Here is a 22,482-nt window from a genome sequence, read left to right on the forward strand (position 1 = left end):
GTTGTCTCCTCTCTCAGTGGCAGTGATGCACATCGCCTGGTACAGTGAAGACAAGCCGTTCGCTGTGGGCTACGCAGATGGCAAGCTGCTGATCGGATCCAAAGAGCCTTTAGAAAAAGGAGCCATCGTGGTCATCGATGCTCACAAGGTAAACTATTTCTACTTCTTTCTACTCTTTCTCTCAGTTTCTCCTCAGAGCTGAATCTCTCTGCGTGTTGTTGTTGTTGTTTTACAGGAGTCAATCACCAGTATGAAGTGGAGTCCTACTGGGCAGATCTTGCTGACCTGTGCCAAAGAGGAGACGGTGAAGCTGTGGGCCAGTCCGGACTCTCACTCCGACTCGGGTTCTGGTTCTGGCTGGCACTGCCTGCAGAGTCTTCGACACCCCTCCCCGGTTAACGGCGTGGCCTGGTGCAGCCTGCTTGGACGTGGCCCGAAGCACCTCAGCATGTTAGCCATGTAGGTGGTCCTCTAATACCTGATTATTTAGACTCTTTCACACATAGTTCCTGGTAAATTACTGGTATAACCTTTCAGGCAGCGCTAGGGATTTTCACTGTTCACACATGCACTACATTCAGGAACATTTCACACATACCATGATAATGCTGGAGTATATTGGGTGAGGGATAGTCCAGTAGATGGCGGTAATGCAACACTTGTGGACGCAAACTGCCATGAAACTCAACAGAAGAAGAACGTGAGGAAAGGCCGGATGTGCGTGTACGCAAGATGTCTCTTATTATTTTTAGGAACATGGCGGGTGAGGAGCCGGTGCCAATATTCTTTTAATGTATTTTTTATTTACTAATATTTTTGTACATTTTCAGATTTTTTTCAGTCATTCTTTTTACTTGTTTTTTCAATATTAATATTCTGATGTTTTTCGAATATTTTCACATATTTTTTGGTCAGTTTTCACTATATTGTTCACATATTTTACTAATAATTTTCAAACATTTTGGGGATATTTTTCGGACATTTTTCACATATTTATTAATTACCTGCGAAAGCATTGGCGTTAATATTAAACCGTAAACAAGTCGCAGATTCAAACACATCATGAACGGAGTCTTGTGATTTATTTATTTTTCACTTTTTCACTTTTTACATTTTTTTACATATTTTTTTTAAATATTTTTCACATATTGTTTTGGTCAGTTTTCACTTATTTATTCACATATTTTACTAATAATTTTCAAACATTTTTGGGATATTTTTCGAACAGTTTTCTCATTTTATTTCACATATTTTACCAATAATGTTCTGACATTTATTTAGATATGTTTCACATTTTTCTGACATTTTTCAAATATGAATCTACTGTTGGTTATCAAATCCCCTGTGAAAATAGTGGGGTAAATGCTGAACTGTAAACAAGTCGCAGATTCAAACACGTCATCAAGTCCTGTGATCGGCTCGCTCCACGTAAAAGCGTCTTTCTTTGGACGCACGTAACCCTTTACGTGCTTGTCTCTGCAATGTCTCTGCTTTCATTCACAACATGTCCATACTGGCATTTTCCCTGAAATGTTACGAGGTCTTGAGGTGAGAAATTGGCAGTACAGATTTCCCTGAATGTCGTTTCCCGCTGCCGTTCACACATGACTCCATGCAGGAAATGTTCCTGAACATTTCAGGGTCAGACTGCCTGTGTGAAAGGAGAGTTTATGAGGTGTTCTCTTCACCTCCTCCACACTCATGTTTTTGAGGTAGTTGAGATACTGCTGGCAGTAATTGTTCAGCCTATTATCTGCTGTTATGTCAAGGAAACATTGTCATTCTCACCCCTGGCATGTTTGTAACAAAAGGATGATATATGTCCATGAAAGAGTATTACCTGTGGTTTGATGGGTTTTAATGTGTTGCTGTTTTTTTTTTTTCAGATGCTGCCAGAACGGCCTCGTCTCCGTCTGGACGGTTCCTCAAAACATCTCTAACTTCCCAGAATCCTCTTCCTCTGAGTCAGAGGGATGGTGGGAGAATGAAGCAAAACCTAGATTCATGGTACGAACACGCATTCATAAATAATTACATGAGATATTACTTTGCTTTTTTTATTCACAATATTTATGTTACAATGTAAACACTGTAGAAATGAAATTGTTGCTGTTTATTTTAAATTGCTGTCATTTGATGAATGTTGAAGGGTATTTGTCCTCAGCTTCTAAATATTTCTGACCAAACCTGCAGATTAATATTAATTTATCATGCTGTTTATTTTCTCTACACATACATAGAGTCGTAGGAGAACAGCCGGTGCGTTCTTCCACTCACCTGCTGTCACTGTGTTGCAGTCCTCCCGGTGGTCAGGCAGTGTAGCAACGTGTGTTTTCCAGCTGAAGGGCCACATCACCCCAGTTAGAACGCTGGCCTTCAGCCCCGACGGTCTGGCTCTGGCATCTGGAGGAGTGGGAGGCCTCATGAACATCTGGTCCCTGCGGGTAAGAAACACACACACAGATGGAGGAAAAAGTAGGATGTATGCAAATACTGCAGGTACAAGTTGCATAGATACACAGATACACACTCACATCTCACTGGCACACTGTGGCTCCTTGTGTGTCCAACAGGACGGGTCAGTGCTCCAGACAGTAGTCGCCGGTTCAGGTGCGATCCAGAACATCGTCTGGATCCCAGATGTGGGTGTCGCTGTCTGCTCCAACAGGTCGAAGGTACGACATCTTTACCGGATTCATGTTTGTAGCTGCATCACTGAATTTAAATGAATCTTTATTTACTCTCTGGTCTGCTTCATTTCCAGGATGTGCTGGTTGTGAACTGCTCCAAAGAGTTCATGGCGTCCAACCATGTGCTGGCCACTTGCCGCACAGCTCTGAAGAAGCAGGGCGTGGTCGGCCTCAACATGGCGCCCTGCATGAGGGCCTTCCTGGAGAGGCTGCCTGTCATGCTGCAGGAGCAGTACGCCTACGAGAAGGTATTAAATATCTATCTACTCTTTCATAATCTAAAGCCTCTTTCACACGGGGTAAGGGACAGTCAAGCAGATGGCGGTAATGCAACAGGTATGGGCGCCAACTGCCATGAAATTCAATAGAAGAAGAAAATCATGGGGCAAAGTTTGTCTGTATATGATGTACGCAGAGGAATACTTCTCTTATTATTTTCATGAACATGGCAGGCAAGGAGCTGTTTTTGTGTGGTGCCAATGTTCTTGTAATGTATTTATTATTTACTAATATTTTTCGGATGTACATTTTTCAGTAACACACATATATTAGTAACACATTTTAGTATTAATCTTCTGATATTTTTCGGACATTTTTCACATATTTGTTAGTAATTTTTCTGTTATTTTTTACATATTTTTTTATATATTTTTCACAAATTTTTCATTCTTTTTGCTATATTTTTCATATGGTTTTGGATGTGTATTTTTCACAAATTTTAGTGATAATATTCTGATATTTTTGGGATATTTCTTTTTTGATATTTTTCATATATTTGGGGACATTTTTCAATTTCTTTTGGATATTTATTGATAATTTTTCACATATTTTTCAAATATTTTGTGGAAATGTTTTAAAATTTTTTGGGATACTTTTCACATATTTTTCGGACAGTTTTCACAAATTATTTCACATATTTTAGTACAAATTTTCTGATATTTTTCAGACACTTTTCACATATTTGTTGGTAATTTTTCTCATATTTTTCACATATTTTTGGGATATTTTTTAAACATTTTTTCTGGACAGTTTTCACATTTTTTTTCCACATATTTTACTAATCATTTTGAGAATTTTTTTGTATATTTTTCACAAATATTCAATCGCAGACTGTAAATCCAAAGAGGTAGAACAGGTTGCCTGTTAACCAAAGAACAACTGCGGAGCTCCTGAGGTTGATTATACTCTCGTTGATGATGTCTTCTTTTCTTCTCCACCTGCAGCCCCACGTTGTGTGTGGCGAGCAGCTCGTCCACAGCCCCTACATGCAGTGCCTCGCCTCCCTGGCTGTGGGTCTCCACCTGGACCTGCTCCTGTGTCGCCCCCCTGTGCCTCCTAACCTCCGACACTGCCCTCCAGAGTCTGGCACCGCCGTCTGGTGTGCCAGCGAGTGGGCCTGGTTGGACTGCTTCTCGACAACGGTCAAGGCGGCGGAGGCCCTCGCTCGAGGCGCCACCTTCTCCGAGTCGTTCGCTGTTCCCGACCTGGAGCCTGTGCCCAAAGACGAGATGGCTCTGCTCCTGGTGAGGGAGGCTGCTGCTGCTTTCACTGTTGGAGCAGTAATTTATAACGTAATCAACACCTTCTGCAGCAGATAATAACGGTGTTTGTTCTTCCAGGATAACAGTAAATGGGCGCCTGGTATGGATGAACAGATCATGTCCTGGGCCACCTCCAGACCAGAGGTAATTTAGATTGAAACCCAGATTAGCTGTAATAAACGGTTTACTCTCCTCAGACTCTGACGGTAATAACTCTCTGGGTGTGTGTGTATGTGTGTGTTTGCAGGACTGGCACCTGGGGGGGAAGTGTGATGTGTATCTGTGGGGTGCAGGGCGACACGGCCAGCTGGCCGAGGCCGGCAGGAACATCCTGGTGCCAACCACCGCCCCGTCCTTCTCTCAGGCTCAACAGGTAAACACACACGTCATGTCTTTGTTAACTACACCAGCCTGCTGCCTTTAATCACATCCAGTCACATCATCATTAGTACAAATTAGTAAAGATTATAAAGCCTCCTTTTTTTTTAAATACTTTTATTATATTTGTTATTACATTTTTACATTTCCTCATGAATTATACATCCACAATATATGCAGTATTTGCAATAGTATATTTGCAAATTTTTATTTATATTTTTTCTTGTATTTAATAAACCTAGAAGAGTATCCTAACATCTGATCCCTGTCTTCCAATGTCTTAAAATCAGATTGTTTATCTGCTGTGGATCACCAGCATATAATGATCTGTCTCCTCTGTGTTTGCTTCCTTCAGGTGGTGTGTGGTCAGAACTGCACCTTTGTGATCCAGCCTAACGGGACGGTGCTGGCCTGCGGCGAGGGCAGCTATGGCCGTCTGGGTCAGGGCAACTCTGACGACCTGCACCTCCTCACCGTCATCTCGGCTCTTCAAGGTGCCGCTGAAATATCTGTTATTTCTTACCGTTCGCTCATTGGCTGTAGCTCCCCGACAGACTCCCCCGACAGACTCCCCGACAGGTCCAGATATTTAGCCCGCTAGATATCTGGAACGTGTCTGCGAGGCGTTGGCGAGCGTCGGCGTGCTTCTCGGCTCTCATTTTTGAGCAGTTCACACATGACGCCAACGCCGATTTTGCCTCTGATTTGGGGCTTTTTGTCGGGGAGCTTTTAAAAACAGTCGGGGAGCAGAAAATCAGGGCTCAAATTGTGTAGTGTGAACTCAGTTGAATGTGTTAACCTCCACCCTGACCACGTGGTCGTCTTCTTTGCCCCTCAGGTTTCGTTGTGACTCAGCTGGTGACGTCATGCGGCAGCGACGGTCACTCCATGGCCCTGACGGAGAGCGGCGAGGTGTTCAGCTGGGGGGACGGGGACTACGGTAAGCTGGGCCACGGGAACAGCGACCGCCAGCGCCGGCCGAGACAGATCGAAGCGCTGCAGGGAGAGGAGGTGGTGCAGGTCAGTCTTTGAGGAACACAAAGGATTCAGTAAAAAAGGGATTTCAATCAGTTCTGGTAAAAGTAGAGACCTAATAGTAATACAGGATTTGGCTTCTTCACTTTTCTCTCTTTCAGATGTCCTGTGGGTTCAAACACTCGGCGGTGGTAACAGCTGACGGAAAGCTTTTCTCATTTGGGAACGGTGATTACGGCAGGCTGGGTTTGGGAAACACCTCGAACAAGAAGCTACCGGAGAAGGTCACCGCTCTGGAGGGCTACCAAGTCGGACAGGTTAGAACTTACCAAGGGGAGATGTTGACATTTATTTAACAAATTCACAGACTCTACTATTTTTTATTTTATGATGTCACAACGACCATATTCATAAACAGGACTACAGAAAGAATCATTCATCTTTTGACTATTTGTTTTCTTGTGTTTTGACAGCTGAAATCTTTTGAATGTTTAGTGAACACACAGTAGATGACTGACGACCTCTCAGAGTTTATGTTGACATGTGTTCCCTCCTCAGGTGGCTTGTGGTCTGAACCACACTTTAGTCGTCTCCGCTGACGGGATGATGGTTTGGGCTTTCGGTGACGGAGACTACGGGAAACTGGGACTCGGCAACTCCACCGCCAAGTCCTCCCCTCAGGTAGGCGCTTCATGAGGCCTCCTGCTTCACGTGATGTTCATCTGTGAAAACAATCATATATGATTTAGTTTTTGAGTGAATTTAATGAAGGTTTATTTTAAATTGTTTGATTCCTTAGAAAGTGGACGTGTTGTGTGGAATCGCCATCAAGAAGGTGGCGTGTGGAACACAGTTCTCTGTGGCTTTAACCAAAGATGGCAAAGTTTTCACATTCGGCCAAGGTACGCTACGGTTTCATGTCGTCTTTACTCCCGAACTGATCTTTAATATGATAATAATAATATAATGATTAAAGCTGTAACGATTAGTGTATCAGGGGGAAATTAATCGTCAGTTATTTTTATTAATTTATTTAGCCAAATATTTAATGGTTCCAGTTTTACATGACACTAAACCTATTTTTTTGGATTGTTGGTCAGACATAACTTGATATTTGAGGACATAACTTTTGGCTTAGGGAAGTTAAGTTTTAAATTTTTCACTATTTTCTGATGATTAACAGACTAAACGATCAATTAACAAAATAATCAGCAGATGAATTGATAAAGAAATGGGTGCAAACTTTCGTTCACCTTTCGTTTTGTGCGTGGACAACGGTTGTTATTATCACAGTAAAGTTCATGTTAAGATCATTTGTGACGTTGTTTTTTCATCAACATGTCATTTTTTTGTGCAGACCGCCTGATTGGTTTACCAGAAGGCCGAGCCAGGAACCACAACCGGCCCCAGCAGGTTCCGGCTCTGTCCGGGTTCCACATCCAGGACGTGGCTGTCGGAGCCGAACACACTCTGGTGCTCTCCTCCACGGGAGACGTTTACACCTGGGGCAGCAACTCAGAGGGACAGGTAACCTGCTGACACACACACACACACACACACACACACACACTGAAAGGTCCTTAATCAGTCAGTGTCACTGTTCGTAACCTTCAGCCAGAGTCTGCTCTGGAAAAAGGATTTTTAGCATTCAGTTAACTAGAAATTGAGCAAAGTTTATTCATCGAATCACAATCTTATGCTCTGATCCACAAGTTGAAAGTCATGTTTAATTTTGGTGATACCTTCCTATAAATGATGGATTGACGTGACTTTGTTGTAACTGTGTTGTAACTGTGTTGTAACTCTGTTGTGTAGCTCGGTCTGGGCCACACCAACCACGTCAGAGAACCGACGGTGGCGACGGCGCTGCAGGGCAAAAACATCCACCAGATCTCCGCTGGACGCTGCCACAGCGCCGCCTGGACGGCTCCCTGTGTGCCGCCTCGAGCACCAGGTTAGACACACACACACATCCTAACCGTCATGACACTGCTGTCTAACGCCAGGATCAGACTACAGGATATTTTTGACGGTTCCGATGGTCACTATGTCAGATTAGACGATTGAGAGTCGTAAATTCTTGTCGTGACTTGGCCGCGACACATGACAGACTACATGTCGGTTCCCTGTTCCGACAACACACAGTCTCCCGGCTCCGTCGTCTTAATATACAGGCTTACCGGGGCTCAAGCCCTCACCAAGTTAAAATCATTATATCTTCTTAATGTATTCACTTCTCTCTCCTCACCTCTTGTAATTCCTCCCTGCTCTGTCCTCCTCTCTCCTCCCTCGTGGTCGTTTTGTCTAATTCCGTCCTCCTCCTCCTCTTCTTCCTCCTCCTCTTCTTCAGGCTCGTCAGTTCCTCTCCAGCTGGGTCTTCCTGTGGCGGTGCCTCCTCAGTACAGCGGGCTGAGAGAGATCAGCATCGAGGCGGTGAGGGCTCGGCTGCGACTCCTCTACCACTTCTCCGACCTCATGTACTCCTCGTGGAGGCTGCTCAACCTCAGCCCCAACAACCAGGTGGGCAAAGAACAGGACACAAAGCAAGCAGCTTCAAGAGACAATTCAAATGTCAAAATGTTATCTAATGAAACCATCTTCCAACACTATTCAGAGGTTGCCTTTGCTTCGAGAAGATGTTATAAACTAAGATTTAAAAGCCACCACACACTGTATCACAGTACGTAATGATGGTAAATGTGATTCTGTGTCTGCAGAGCTGTACGTCCCACTACAACGCGGGTACCTGGGGGATCGTTCAGGGCCAGCTGAGGCCCCTGTTGGCCCCCAGAGTGTACACTCTGCCCATGGTGCGCTCCATCGGTAAGACCATGGTGCAGGGCAAGAACTACGGCCCCCAGATCACCGTCAAACGCATCTCCACACGGTCAGTACCACGCTTTGTCTTCTCTTATTCCCACAGTGCAGAAGTTCCCCAGTTTGGCTCTCATACTGTACACATGATTAAATATAATAAAAAGGTTGTGAACATTCATAAGGAAGCTCAGTACTAATGGTGAAATGTTGTTTATGCTTTTATTTTGAAATTGAACAGTAGAGGTGACAAGAAATTAAAGGAGAGACTTGAAATCGAACCTTTGTGATGATCTTGTGACGTGTTTCTTTGTTGTGTTAAAACAGTTTTCTGCCTCTTTTTCCTCTCTTTTTTACGTTAACTCTCTGCAGGGGACGGAAGTGTAAACCGATCTTCGTGCAGATCGCTCGCCAGGTTGTGAAGCTGAACGCGACGGACCTTCGCCTGCCATCGAGGGCCTGGAAGGTCAAACTGGTGGGAGAGGGGGCCGATGACGCCGGGGGAGTGTTTGACGACACCATCACAGAGATGTGTCAGGTAGGAACAGATCCGTTCAGATGATTCCTGATAGAGTTTCCTGGATGTGATGTGATACAGTGATGTTTGTTCTGTTTGTAGGAGTTGGAGACGGGAGTGGTCGACCTGCTCATCCCCACCCCCAACGCCACCGCAGAGGTCGGCTACAACAGAGACAGGTGAGGAGACCGTCACGGAGCATGGCGGCCCGTCTTTATTCTCACTGTAGCTGTAAAGTTTCTACTGCTCTGAAAGATTTGGGATGGATTTTAACTTTTAAATTCCCCAGTTAATTACTGACATTAAGACAATTATTTTTTGTAATACAAGTTTTGTTTTTAAAAGAATATGCAAATGAGGCATTATCTTATTAAATATGTGCTAATTTGCATCAAAATGTGATCATTGGATAAAGCCAGGTTCAAAATTCTTGTTTTATTTTGTTGACATATTACAGAGGGAGTTTTGGATATCTCTTTTTATCAGAAAATATAGTCAACAGTCATAAAAATAAATCCCTTTTCGCCATGTTTTTAGAAATAAAATGTTGTATAAATCAGACTATGAATGATATATGAACAAACCCCTCTGTTAAAAACCTTCAGATTATAGAGAGGAATGAAACTGGAAAGTTTGGTGGATGTAAGTGAAGTGGAGATTTCTGGCTCAGAGTCTGAGAAAAAACTCATTTTGAGAAAACAGCCTTTTGCTGATGTATGGATTGTAAAATCCAAACATTTGGAAGACTCAACAGGTTTAACTAACAGATATCACCATGAAACTTCCCTAGTTTATTATTGACATTAAGACAATTGTTTTTTGTATTACAAGTTTTCTGAAATGTTATGTTTAATATGCTAATGAGGCATTATCTAATGCTAACTTTTGGTGAATATAGGATAACATTTTTAATTAGATTTTCAAAATAAAGTGTAGAAAACAAAACCTGTTATTTTATGAAGTTGAACATACTGGAATATCATCGCTGAAACCCCAAATTGTCGTATTTTTATAGATTACTCTCCTGTCTTAGCTTATATTGATGGATGCAAAGTTTATTTATATTCAGGATTAACTGAGCATCAAATTGTGATGTCTATTCAACAACAGCAAAATAATAATATAACATCTGGGAAAAAATTCTCATGTAGTAAAATCCAAGTCTCCAAAATGTCCATTTATGTGCTCAGTTCCTCTTCAAGACATCTATATTAAATCATTTAAATGTATAATTTCTGTGAGATCTTCTCATTCCTCCTGCTCAGTCATTGTCTAACTTGACACAACATCTTAAACTCATCATTTCCTCTCCTTTAACCCGTTCAGGTTCCTCTTCAACCCGTCCGCCTGCATGGATGAACACATGCTCCAGTTCAGGTTCCTGGGCATCCTGATGGGCGTGGCCATCCGGACCAAGAAGCCTCTGGACCTCCACCTGGCTCCGCTGGTGTGGAAGCAGCTGTGCTGCATCCCGCTGCAGCTGGAGGACCTGGAGGAGGTGGACCTCCTCTATGTGCAGACGCTCAAAAGCATTCTTCACATTGAAGACAGCGGCATCACCGAGGAAAATTTCCATGAGGTGGGAAACTGATTTCTGATCTCGATATGAGGAGAGAGAGAGAGAGAGAGAGAGAGAGAGATTCTGTGGATGACTGCTTGTGGTATTGTTTTATGGGAGGTGTGAGTAGATGAGGTGACAGTACAGTATGTGTATTGTTTTCTCTCCTGTGTTTAGGACTTCAGAACAGGTGGAAAAAAGGTTTTCCCAGTGTAACCTTTATAACGTACTCTTTTTTTTAATCTGTGAAAACAGGTAGAAAATGAACCTGACGGAAAAACAAATTCCACCTTCAAAATGTCAAACGGTTGACAATTCTATATTGTCTTATTACATAAGTCGTCATATCACCCAACTATAGAAAAGCAGGTTCATAAAGAAGACAGAAGTTGCCGTTTATTAGAAATGTGTTATAAAGGACATTTACAGAAAAGGCAGATCTCACAGCTGCTCACAGAGATGGGAGTTATTAGATTTATGACGGTGAAATGAGATTCATGAATCAGATTGCATATTATTTATTGCATATAAAGCGTCATTCCACCTCCTCGAGTTCTCAGCAGTAAAAAACAGCCGCCGCCGCCCTTCCATATCCTCACTTCATCACTCCGTATTTAAGATTCATCTCAGACTCCAACAGCACAATAAAGTCAACAACAAAGTCAACATTACCATCTCAGTGACTGGAGGCTCACGGGGTGACTGAGGATGGTTTACGTTTCCTCCTCCGCCGCCATGTGAACGCTTGATTCATCAGAATCACACTAGGGATGTTAAGAATTAACCGTTAACCGACATTAACCGTTTTAACCGATTAACACTATCGGTTAAAATAAATATTCATAATTAATTAAAAAGCTGAGAGAAACTCAGAGGAGCGGCTCGTCTCTTTAAGGAGAAAAACTGGTCCACCTTAAGAGGCGAAGCCGGAGTTACAGATACAGGAAGTTGGCTCCCGTCTATAGCTCGCTTGAGCGGAGCGGAGGAGTTGTAGCATTTATTCACCGACAAATAAACTGTACACACACTGTCTGCTACACCTACGTTCACAGCTAGAACGCCACCGACAAACCCACACTCACCGCCACCACACACACACACGGTCTGTCGTACACTCGCTCTGTCATTGCGGCGGCGAGCACGTAGCTACCAGCAGAGCTACAGTTGCTAACGTAGCACAAATACACACACTGTTTGTCGGACAATCGCTATCGTTACTCCGGGCAGACACACAGCTGACAACCTGCTAAACTAAACTAAATGTGCGGTGGAGACTTTTACTGGGAAAGTGGCTGCATGTCCGCGACACTACACGCAGCATCGTAGCTGCTAAGTTAACGCGTGGCACTAATCTTGTCGGTTAACGATTAATAATCAGTTAACAAGGGTCGGTTATCGGTTATGAATTTCAAAATTAGCATCCCTAAATCACACACATGCTGCTAAAAAGATAATAAGCAGCCAGTTTTTATACCCATAGCCAGACTTTAACGCACTGTGCGTCATTTTCTGCTGCTCTCTATCAAATCAGTAACGAAAGATGAGTTTGGTGACGTAGTGAAGCAGCGTGGGATCATGGGAGTTGTTGTCTTCATGTCAGTCAGCTTCTTCCGGTTAGGATTCCTTCAGTGTTCATCGTTCAGGAGGTTTTTATTATCAGCAGAGGACTCAAACGGACCCGCTGATTAAAACACTGAATAAAGCAGCTTCACGTTAAAAATCAGTGTTTCTCCGACGCTGTTCGGTGGACGCAGGACGTCCCGGAGCTCAGCTTGCTTCTCTGATAACTTCAGATCCAGACGTCTGGCGACTAAAATCCTTCATCTGGTTAAAATATAGAGTTAAAAACCACCAAGATCTAAAAACTGTATCATAAAAACGTGGCTTAAAAAATGTGTGATTCATTTGTGATTAATCGTGATTAACTGTTTCCATCGATTGACGGCTCTAGTAAGTACACAATTCAACAAACACAGAACACAAGTCTAGTCGTTTTTAGACATTTTAAAGTTACATATTAAACCTTTAACCGTCACAAACCACAACAAACTTCAGATGATGTCACACAGCGAGGCCTCGCCACACCCAGAGAGCGGTGAACATGAGGAGAGTTAATCCAGTTTACAGACGACAGAGTTGATCATCAACCAACCGAACGTCGCCCTGAATCTCTGCTCACGTTTCAGACTGTCCGAGACATCAGTGACAGTAACGTGTCTGTAACCAGTCTGAACTCTGAGAGAGCTTCATGTAAGCCCTGCTGGGGGGGGCTGTGGCTAAGCTTTATAAACACTCAGAGAGCCTGGTACCCAGAGTCCTCTCTGCCAGCGCTGATAAAACCTCAGCACCGCTGTGGCCCAGACCAGCGCTGATATACACAGACCACACAGCCCTCGTTCTCCCCCCCGCCTCCGTCCAGAACCCACAGAAAGCTAACGTTTCCCCGGAGCCCCTCTTCTGTCCAAACAACCTCACACAACCCCGGCGCTGTAAAGCCCCGGCCTGCAGGAATGCCAGCGCCGCTGTTGATGCAGCACATCCTGCCTGCCGGAGGCTTGGCTTCGCTCCCAGACTAGTAGAGGAGAGAGGAGAGGAGAGAGGATGGAAGAGAGGAGGTTAGAGCCACAACACCGGCTCCATCAGCCAGGCTGAGGGAGGAGAGGAAGAGAGGAGGTTAGAGCCACAACACCGACTCCATCAGCCAGGCTGATGGAGGAGAGGAAGAGAGGAGGTTTAGAGCCACAACACCGACTCCATCAGCCAGGCTGAGGGAGGAGAGGAAGAGAGGAGGTTAGAGCCACAACACCGGCTCCATCAGCCAGGCTGAGGGAAGAGAGGAGGTTAGAGCCACAACACCGACTCCATCAGCCAGGCTGAGGGAGGAGAAGAAGGGGGGAGGTTTAGAGCCACAACACCGACTCCATCAGCCAGGCTGAGGGGGGAGAGGAAGAGGGGAGGTTAGAGCCACAACACCGGCTCCATCAGCCAGGCTGAGGGAAGAGAGGAGGTTAGAGCCACAACACCGACTCCATCAGCCAGGCTGAGGGAGGAGAGGAAGAGAGGAGGTTAGAGCCACAACACCGGCTCCATCAGCCAGGCTGAGGGAAGAGAGGAGGTTAGAGCCACAACACCGACTCCATCAGCCAGGCTGAGGGAGGAGAAGAAGGGGGGAGGTTTAGAGCCACAACACCGACTCCATCAGCCAGGCTGAGGGGGGAGAGGAAGAGGGGAGGTTAGAGCCACAACACCGACTCTGTCAGCCAGGCTGAGGGAGGAGAGGAAGAGGATGCATCTGCTGCTTTGGCTTCAGGAGGAGAGAGACAGAATCTGCTCTTCTGTTGGCTTTAGTTTAAACTGCTAGACGAGCTGTCGAATGTCGAACCATGATATCATAATAATCTCCTGTTGAAGAGATGATCAGATGAATTTCAGCTTTTGTAACCGATCTGTTGCATCATTATTCAGACAAAACTTGTTGCAAAACATTTTTGATCTGCTGACGAAACAGTGCCGAGGAGAAATTCTCCGACTGTTTATTGAACAATTTAACTTTTTTACGGTTGGCTGGCTGGTTTGTGTTTGACAACAGATATAACACGCTGACTAGAGACCAATAAATCTGCCAGGCTGATATATATGTGCTGATGGTGTAACTGTGTAAATGTCTGCTGATGAGTTACAGAGATGTCAGACTAGATTTGAGGTCATTTAGGAACAATATCACACAGTTCATTCACCAGAGTTCAGCTGGAAAACGACTCGTTTAGTATCTTGGTCACAGTTATTTAAAAAAAAAAAAAAAAAAGCTAAATCAAGATCAATATAGGTTGTTTATTTGATGTGTTTATTTAAAAAAAATAAAGTCAACTGATACATCTATCCATTTTTTTGATCTCCCAAATATCAATATCTATCTGGACAATATTTCCGCACTCCACTCACCAGAGTTCGATCGGTCGCTGCACGTCAGGAAGGAGTGTCACAGTTCACCAGCCTGAAACTGTCACACGAGGCATGAAAGACTCAAACTGATCAATGAATTAAAGAGCTCTAAACCTTGGAGTTTTGGGTCAAATGGTTCTCTGTGGATCGACAAAAGTTACACCTTTTAAAATCCCTCTGAAAAAAAACAGTAGATTTTAACCTAATTCTAATCAAAAACTGACTTTGGGAGTCTATTTTCCATGTTTAAAAAAGCAAAAACTGCATTTAGACGCCGATTGTTGTGGAAAAAGGCTGTTAGATTTATTGGACGCCCTGATTTATTGTTTGTGTTTGTTCTCCAGATGATTCCTCTGGAATCGTTTATCGGGCAGAGTGCAGATGGAAAGATGGTGCCCATCATCCCGGGAGGAAACAGCATCCCTCTCACTTTCTCCAACAGGAAGGAGTACGTGGAGAGAGCTATCGAGTACCGGCTGCATGAAATCGATCGACAGGTACGGTGAAACTACGTCCATGTGAGTCTGTTTCATGGTGTGTAAAGTATCAGTCAGTGATAACAGAGTATCGGCATATTTCACTGTCTCGTTACGAGGTAACAAAGTGAATCTGATCTTCTAAAGTAAAAGTCCCCAGAAGTGTATGATTCAACTTTCTCCCCACGGTCTAGTGTTAAAGACTGCCACTGTAACAAGAATCACAATATCGAAAACATTTTAATACATATCGAATCGGCACACAAGTATTGTGATAATATTGAATCAGGAGAAAGGTGAATCGTCCCAAACCTTCTGTTTTCTGACATTTATAGACCAAATATGAATGGTTAGTTGCAGCTGGTGAGGACGGAGGTTTATTAAGGACCTACCCTTTAATCAGACCGAGGAGTCAGAGAATATAAATCCCTCTTTCCTGTCCCTTCGTCCCGTCTCAGGTGGCGGCGGTGCGTGAAGGCATGTCGTGGATCGTGCCGGTGCCGCTGCTCTCCCTGCTGACGGCCAAGCAGCTGGAGCAGATGGTGTGCGGCATGCCGGAGATCTGCTGCGACGTGCTGAAGAAGGTGGTGCGCTACCGAGAGGTGGACGAGCAGCACTCGCTGGTGCAGTGGTTCTGGCAGACGCTGGAGGAGTTCTCCAACGAGGAGCGAGTCCTCTTCATGCGCTTCGTCTCCGGACGCTCGAGGCTGCCCGCCAACACGGCCGACATCTCGCAGAGGTTTCAGATCATGAAGGTGGACAGGGTGAGTGGAGCGGCGTCTGAGTGCTACGTGTTGGAGACTATTTGACTGTTTAGTGCCTAAAAAGGGCCACGTTTGTCCTGATTCACTGAAGAACTGGACGGAGGTTTTGTGCAGGTAAACTAGAAGAAAAGAAGAACCGCTGGGCTCATTTACATCTGAGAGTTTTAGTTTTCTTTTAAGATTATTTTTATTGGATAGGACGGTGTAACATCTGTAAACCATCCGGCTATCAGGACGGCCCTTACATCTGTAGTCTTAGGATGTTTTCCCCCTCCGGTTTTAAAAATAAAATTCTGTCCACACAACCTTCGTTTTACAAACTATCAGCATCCACATGAGAACGCAAAAACTATTTCAAACAAACACGCCAGGCCAGTAGGTGGCGATAAAATCTACGATAACGATACGTCAAATACCAGAGAAGAAGATTCTGACCATGTCTTAGCATGTCCTTTTTTTCCTTTGGCGGTACTAACTTAAAAAGACACAAACAGTGGTAGCTAAATATTTATTATGTTATTTCTAGTCATTTGACGTCTATTTCTTCATCCTTTATTTAACACCTTTCTGGCACATGTTACGTAAACAAACCGGTAGTCCGCCGTTGTTGTTGTTGTTGTTTCAGGTGCGAGATGACGTCATCGTCGTCCACATGGACACAAAGAAACCAGAATTTCAAAATGTGTTTTATTGAGACCTAAAGCTCAGTGTGCTTAGAGGCCGAGACACTAACGTGTGGAGGAAAATATATGTCTTCAAAGATATCTGTATATGTGTGGACAAAGCTTTATTAAGCTTTTAGTAGTGTGTCGCTAAATTGAAAACTTTAGTGCCAGGTTTAGTAAATATTCCCCTTTTAGTGTTATTTTTGTAGTTATGTCAAAAACGACCAAATTAGAGGCGTTTATCTTTGAACTTTGGACGCTAGCAGTTTCCCCCTGCTTCCAGTCTTTATGCTAAGCTAAGCTAATTTCCTTCTGACTTCCTCTCTTGTTGAACTCTTCCTTTAGTATATAATATAGCATAACATAATATATAGTAAAGCATTATAACTATATAAAAACAGTATAGTATGGGTATAATATAGTAAAGTAGGATATAATAATAGTATAAAATATAACCTATAATGTGATGTATTTCCTGTTGGAACGAGTCAATCCACCGTTTTGTAGTTTCTGATGTTTCTAATGATTTATATTCTGTCTGTCTGTGTTATGTATTTGTTTGTCGTCCTCAGCCGTACGACAGCCTGCCGACCTCTCAGACCTGCTTCTTCCAGCTGCGTCTGCCGCCGTACTCCAGCCAGGCCGTCATGGCGGAGCGGCTGCGCTACGCCATCAACAACTGCCGCTCCATCGACATGGACAACTACATGCTGTCCAGAAACGTGGACAACGCCGAGGGCTCCGACACGGACTACTGACGCAGGCACTTCCACACATGCACACATGAATAACGTATGAGCAGGCACACGGACTTTATTATTATGTGAACACACTCACACACACGGAGATGCTTCGTCATCGCTGCACCAGTCGTAGGGAACTCCTGAGCAGACGGGACACTTTTTAAATCCATTTTATGTACTTTCAAACAGCACAGATTTCATTTCTCCTCGTGGTTTATTAGCAGTTTTTAAATGACACAAAAATCCACACGAGAAGTGCATTGAGTGTTAATTTTGTTTTTTTGCCCATTACTCCACATCCCATTTTCAGGGTTTCTGCATGGAGGTATGTTTATTTGTTTGGAAATGTGTATAGAATATTCAAGCAGGCGCTGGAGGGGGGAGAAAGAATATTGTACATTGTGTAAAATGCTTCATTAGGAAAATGTTTTGCATAATATCCATATTTATTGTTTTCATTGCCGATGCCGAGTTTCCCGAAGCATACGAGAAAAAAAACAACAACAATAAATGCTGCATAACTCAATAAACTCTCCGTCTGTTGATTAAAGAAAAGACGAACGGTTCCTCTCAAAACATCACATTTATTTCAGAAGTACAAAATATCACAACGGCCAAAATATCACAAAGGCCAAAATATCACAAAGGCCATCTGTTGGAGGAACTAAAACCTGAAAGAACTATGTACATGAAGGAGAACTCAAACGATCTGCTCATGTTGACGAGCTGTTGGTTAAAGGAGGTCGGGCTGTAATGTTCCTCTTAATACTCATTAATACTCACATGTACTTTGAAAGACTTACGGCGCCGTCTCACATGCACGAATGCAGAGCAGTGAGCGTCGCCTGCCGCGGAGATATTCACCTGAAAGTTCACTAAAGTTCAACCCCAATTCAAATATGAAAATTTGCTTCCCCCCCTTGAATCAAATGTTTTTCACCCTTTTGCTCACATAGAATGGAAGTGAGCGGACGAATTAATCAACATTCGCCTCCCGTTCATTTCTATTCTATGTGAGCAAAGGGAACGAAAAACATTCGATACCGGTTGTGAAGCAAATTTGCATCTTTGCATTCGTGTAAAGATGCATGCATGTAGATATCAACAACCGTGCAGCGAACGGGTGCGTTCTGGCCGTCCTGTGTGGGTTTGTTGTTGTTATTCACGACTCCCAGGACTTGAGTTGTCTAACTCAGACTGCTGCAGACTCATATTAAAGATTACAGCGACTAATAACTCTCTCAAACTACACGTGAGTATTGTATTAAAATTAACTTGAAAATATCCGAACCGTCTTTTAAAGTGTGGGAGGAGATGTTTCTAACTTTCCTCTGGGGTCGCTGTGATTGTTCAGGCACAAATAGATTACTGTTAACACCTCTTCCTAAGTGGACACGATGCGAGCGAACAAGCTATTATCAGATTGTTTCTGTTTTTCCCCAATGAATATGTCCTAACCTGCTCCGTGCGTCGGTGAACAGGCTGAGCGATGTGATATCGCTCGTAGAACATCTGGACTATTCTTCACGCTCTATTCAACAGAGTCCGCTCGGTCGCTGCATGTTGGAATGAAGTGTTACTGTTCACCAGCCTGAAACTCTCAAGTGAGACGTGAAAGATGAAAACTGATCGATAAACGGATCGAGAAAAGTTACCTTTTAAAATCCCTCTGAAAAAAAACTAGATATTAAACTAATTGTGCCAAATCATAGTTCAATATTGGAAGAATATTATAATTAGGGCTGTCAATCGATTCAAATAGTTAATCGCACATTTTTAATCTGTTCAAAATGTACCTTAAAGGGAGATTTGTCAAGTATTTAATCCTCTTATCATCATGGGAGTGGACAAATATGCTGCTTTATTCAAATGTATGTATATATTTATTATTGGAAATCAATTAACACAAAACAATGACAGATATTGATCCAGAAACCCTCACAGGTACTGCATTTAGCATTAATAATATGCCTGTCTGTAAAGGGGAGACTCGTGGGTACCCATAGAACCCATTTTCATTCACATATCTGGAGGTCAGAGGTCAAGGGACCCCTTTGAAAATGGCCATGGCAGTTATTCCTCGCCAAAATTTAGCGCAAGTTTAGAGCGTTATTTAACCTCCTTCACTACAAGCAAGTATGACATGGTTGGTACCGATGGACTCTAGGTTTACTAGTTTCATGATACCAGTATCTTCACTCTAGCTTTAAAACTACAACCTCCCAAAGATGGATTGTGTTAAATTCGTGGTGTTAAAACGTTATTAATGCGTTAACTTTGACAGCCCTAGTTCTAATATGTAGAGGGAACTCAGCTTCTGAAACCTCAGAGTTTAGGTGTCGTTACCCGACAGTGACGGTGTGCTGATGTGGTGGAACCGTGTCGTGGTGTCAGCATGAGGTAGAGGAATCATTAGTAACCTAAAGAGAATCAGATCTAACACGGTGACTCCAGATGTTTTTGTGCCTTCGTTCATGTTTTCAGAAGAAGCCCAGAGCGAGAGAGAGTGATTCCTCCTCAGTCGTTGTGTTGAGGAAACAAATCTGCCAACATTGTTTTAATCTTTGAACTCGTTTGAAGATGAACTCCATCCAACTCAAATATTAGTGAAAACTCAAGCTAGAGGTCCGACGCTTCCTCACACACATTTTAAAGGGTCCTAAAGGTTGTAACCGAGGCCCCGTCTCCTATTTCTTCATCACATTCGGACTCTTTCTGCTGGAGAACCTGAAGTCGGAGCGAACGCCACGTCAGCTGTAGATTTAAAAAAAAAAAATAGACGTAGAAGACTTCATGCTTTTTTTAAGGCCTTGTAGTTTGTGGAAGCCGAGATGAGATCCAAGATCAGCGTCCTCTCTCAAGACAACCCGCCTCCGCCGTCTCCCACAGTCCTGGGAGCGATGATGCTCTCCTTGGCCTGCAGCAGTCTCTCCAGACACGGCGAGCGGATCTTGAAGGGCAGCGGCCCCCGGCTGAGGCGAGGGTTAGCGGCGAGGCGGCGCGGGGGCCCCGAGTGCAGCGAGTCGGTGCTGGAGGAGACGGCGTTGTCCTGGGTCACTTCCTGGCTGCAGCGCGCCGGCAGAGGGGAGGCGGAGGCGGCGGGCCGGCCGAGTGTCGGTTCGGGCGTCTTCGGCGAGCAGACGACGGGTGACGTGGCGTGGAGCCATCGGAGGCCGGAGGAGGAGTCTGAAGAGCGGAGCGACACCGGAGAGGATGGAGGAGGAGAGGCACTGCTACGATGCTGCTGCTGAGAGAAGTAGAAGAAGAAGAACAGGAGGATGACGGTCAGTATGGAGCGAGGAACTGAGACACAGTCTGGATTCAAACCACCGACTACAGAATGTACCAACGCAGTAAACAGTAAACAGAACATTCTGTGTACTGTATACTGTATACTGTATACTGTATACTGTGTACTGTATACTGTATACTGTATACTGTATACTGTGTACTGTGTACTGTATACTGTGTACTGTATACTGTGTACTGTATACTGCGCTCCTCAGTAGTAGGAAACTGTTACATTGATGTATTTAGCAGTATGCTACACCAGACTTCAGCCTTTAAACCAGCTCTGAAAGCACTGGACACTCGTACCACTACTGTAATATTACTGAAAAAATATAACTATGATTTGTTTGTTTGTGACCGATGTTTGTTTACTACGACGGAGTATTAGGGCCATATTGAGGGGAAAAATCGGAGATTTCGAGAATAAAGTCATAACTTTACAAGAAGAAAGTCGTTACGAGAATAAAGTCATAGCTTTACGAGAAAAAAAGTCATAACTTGAAAAAGCTACGAAAAATGTAAAAAAGGATCCGTTTTTGGCTGCTGTTGTGACCGTAGCCTGTACCGGTCCAGCACTTTGCATTGTGGGATACAGTAGGCGAGGTAGACTGGTCCGATGCTACTAGTATAATAAGAGGTTTCAGATACAGCCACAGTCTCGATGTTCAGCGGGATATCTAAAAGACTCGGTCCAACAACACTGGATTTATTTCTGGTGATGATCTGAGAGCCGGACATTTTTAGCCAAAACTGTGAAACTGAGACGAGCAGAAATGTGACTCTTTGAATCCTTCAACATCTTCGGGGAAATTTGTTTAGCTGGTTTCCAAATGTGGATTTATTGGAGGCGTTCCTGTGGTTTCCCCTCTTTATGTGACCTCTGCTCTGCTTATGAAACTATGAAATCATCGCCAGCAAAAACACGTTAATGCCTCCGCTGTCCTCTTCCAGGACTCGGTTACATAATCTGACTCTCTCAGAACCTCTTCACTAAACAGGATCTGATTCTCTTCAACAGGACCACTTCACTAAACAGGAGACCACTTCACTAAACAGGAGATCACTTCACTAAACAGGAGACCACTTCACTAAACAGGAGACCACTTCACTAAACAGGAGACCTCTTCACTAAACAGGAGATCACTTCACTAAACAGGAGACCACTTCACTAAACAGGAGACCACTTCACTAAACAGGAGACCACTTCACTAAACAGGAGACCTCTTCACTAAACAGGAGACCACTTCACTAAACAGGAGACCTCTTCACTAAACAGGAGACCACTTCACTAAACAGGAGACCACTTCACTAAACAGGAGACCACTTCACTAAACAGGAGACCTCTTCACTAAACAGGAGACCACTTCACTAAACAGGAGACCTCTTCACTAAACAGGAGACCACTTCACTAAACAGGAGACCTCTTCACTAAACAGGAGACCACTTCACTAAACAGGAGACCACTTCACTAAACAGGAGACCTCTTCACTAAACAGGAGACCACTTCACTAAACAGGAGACCACTTCACTAAACAGGAGACCTCTTCACTAAACAGGAGATCACTTCACTAAACAGGAGACCACTTCACTAAACAGGAGACCACTTCACTAAACAGGAGACCTCTTCACTAAACAGGAGATCACTTCACTAAACAGGAGACCACTTCACTAAACAGGAGACCTCTTCACTAAACAGGAGACCACTTCACTAAACAGGAGACCACTTCACTAAACAGGAGACCACTTCACTAAACAGGAGACCTCTTCACTAAACAGGAGACCTCTTCACTAAACAGGAGATCACTTCACTAAACAGGAGACCACTTCACTAAACAGGAGACCACTTCACTAAACAGGAGACCACTTCACTAAACAGGAGACCTCTTCACTAAACAGGAGATCACTTCAGTGCTAGATTTTTATCTTTTTAGATTTTTTATGGCTGAAACGACGCGGCGTATCTTAGCGGTAGCCTGCAGCTAAAGACGAAGCGGTGGATCTAAACGGTTAATTATTAACCTCCCTAGTTATTACATATTAAATGAATGATTTAAATTTGACCATATAGCCTGAATGTGGTACGTTACAATGCTTGATACCATTTCACTTTTTACAGGAGAATTTGAAA

The 22,482-nt window shown here is 43.8% G+C and overlaps 2 protein-coding genes across 13 annotated transcripts in view; one reads left to right on the forward strand and one right to left on the reverse strand.

Moving 5' to 3' along the window:
- herc1 (HECT and RLD domain containing E3 ubiquitin protein ligase family member 1) overlaps nucleotides 1-17,593 on the forward strand; it is a 70,591-nt gene extending 52,998 nt beyond the window's left edge. For 6 of the 8 annotated variants that reach the window (XM_074658228.1, XM_074658271.1, XM_074658244.1 and 3 more), the window contains exons 56-79: nucleotides 18-148; nucleotides 236-459; nucleotides 1,887-2,007; nucleotides 2,241-2,444; nucleotides 2,574-2,675; nucleotides 2,765-2,938; nucleotides 3,914-4,213; nucleotides 4,310-4,375; nucleotides 4,479-4,604; nucleotides 4,965-5,103; nucleotides 5,448-5,629; nucleotides 5,746-5,901; nucleotides 6,143-6,265; nucleotides 6,384-6,486; nucleotides 6,942-7,111; nucleotides 7,400-7,538; nucleotides 7,935-8,104; nucleotides 8,302-8,471; nucleotides 8,771-8,936; nucleotides 9,018-9,094; nucleotides 10,242-10,494; nucleotides 14,760-14,912; nucleotides 15,350-15,655; nucleotides 16,893-17,593. In XM_074658228.1, the coding sequence (XP_074514329.1) occupies nucleotides 18-148; nucleotides 236-459; nucleotides 1,887-2,007; nucleotides 2,241-2,444; nucleotides 2,574-2,675; nucleotides 2,765-2,938; nucleotides 3,914-4,213; nucleotides 4,310-4,375; nucleotides 4,479-4,604; nucleotides 4,965-5,103; nucleotides 5,448-5,629; nucleotides 5,746-5,901; nucleotides 6,143-6,265; nucleotides 6,384-6,486; nucleotides 6,942-7,111; nucleotides 7,400-7,538; nucleotides 7,935-8,104; nucleotides 8,302-8,471; nucleotides 8,771-8,936; nucleotides 9,018-9,094; nucleotides 10,242-10,494; nucleotides 14,760-14,912; nucleotides 15,350-15,655; nucleotides 16,893-17,078 (3,941 nt within the window). In that variant the 3' untranslated portion in view covers nucleotides 17,079-17,593. The remainder of the gene's footprint in view (nucleotides 1-17; nucleotides 149-235; nucleotides 460-1,886; nucleotides 2,008-2,240; nucleotides 2,445-2,573; nucleotides 2,676-2,764; nucleotides 2,939-3,913; nucleotides 4,214-4,309; nucleotides 4,376-4,478; nucleotides 4,605-4,964; nucleotides 5,104-5,447; nucleotides 5,630-5,745; nucleotides 5,902-6,142; nucleotides 6,266-6,383; nucleotides 6,487-6,941; nucleotides 7,112-7,399; nucleotides 7,539-7,934; nucleotides 8,105-8,301; nucleotides 8,472-8,770; nucleotides 8,937-9,017; nucleotides 9,095-10,241; nucleotides 10,495-14,759; nucleotides 14,913-15,349; nucleotides 15,656-16,892) is intronic. The other 2 variants (XM_074658277.1, XM_074658286.1) reach the window with 1 other exon arrangement.
- LOC141782232 (uncharacterized) overlaps nucleotides 17,324-22,482 on the reverse strand; it is a 43,298-nt gene continuing 38,139 nt past the window's right edge. For 3 of the 5 annotated variants that reach the window (XM_074658357.1, XM_074658352.1, XM_074658362.1), the window contains one exon: nucleotides 17,324-20,310. In XM_074658357.1, the coding sequence (XP_074514458.1) occupies nucleotides 19,921-20,310 (390 nt within the window). In that variant the 3' untranslated portion in view covers nucleotides 17,324-19,920. The remainder of the gene's footprint in view (nucleotides 20,311-22,482) is intronic. The other 2 variants (XM_074658369.1, XM_074658374.1) reach the window with 2 other exon arrangements.

The sequence above is a fragment of the Sebastes fasciatus genome, chromosome 2 (assembly GCF_043250625.1).
Source record: "Sebastes fasciatus isolate fSebFas1 chromosome 2, fSebFas1.pri, whole genome shotgun sequence".
NCBI lineage: Eukaryota > Metazoa > Chordata > Actinopteri > Perciformes > Sebastidae > Sebastes > Sebastes fasciatus.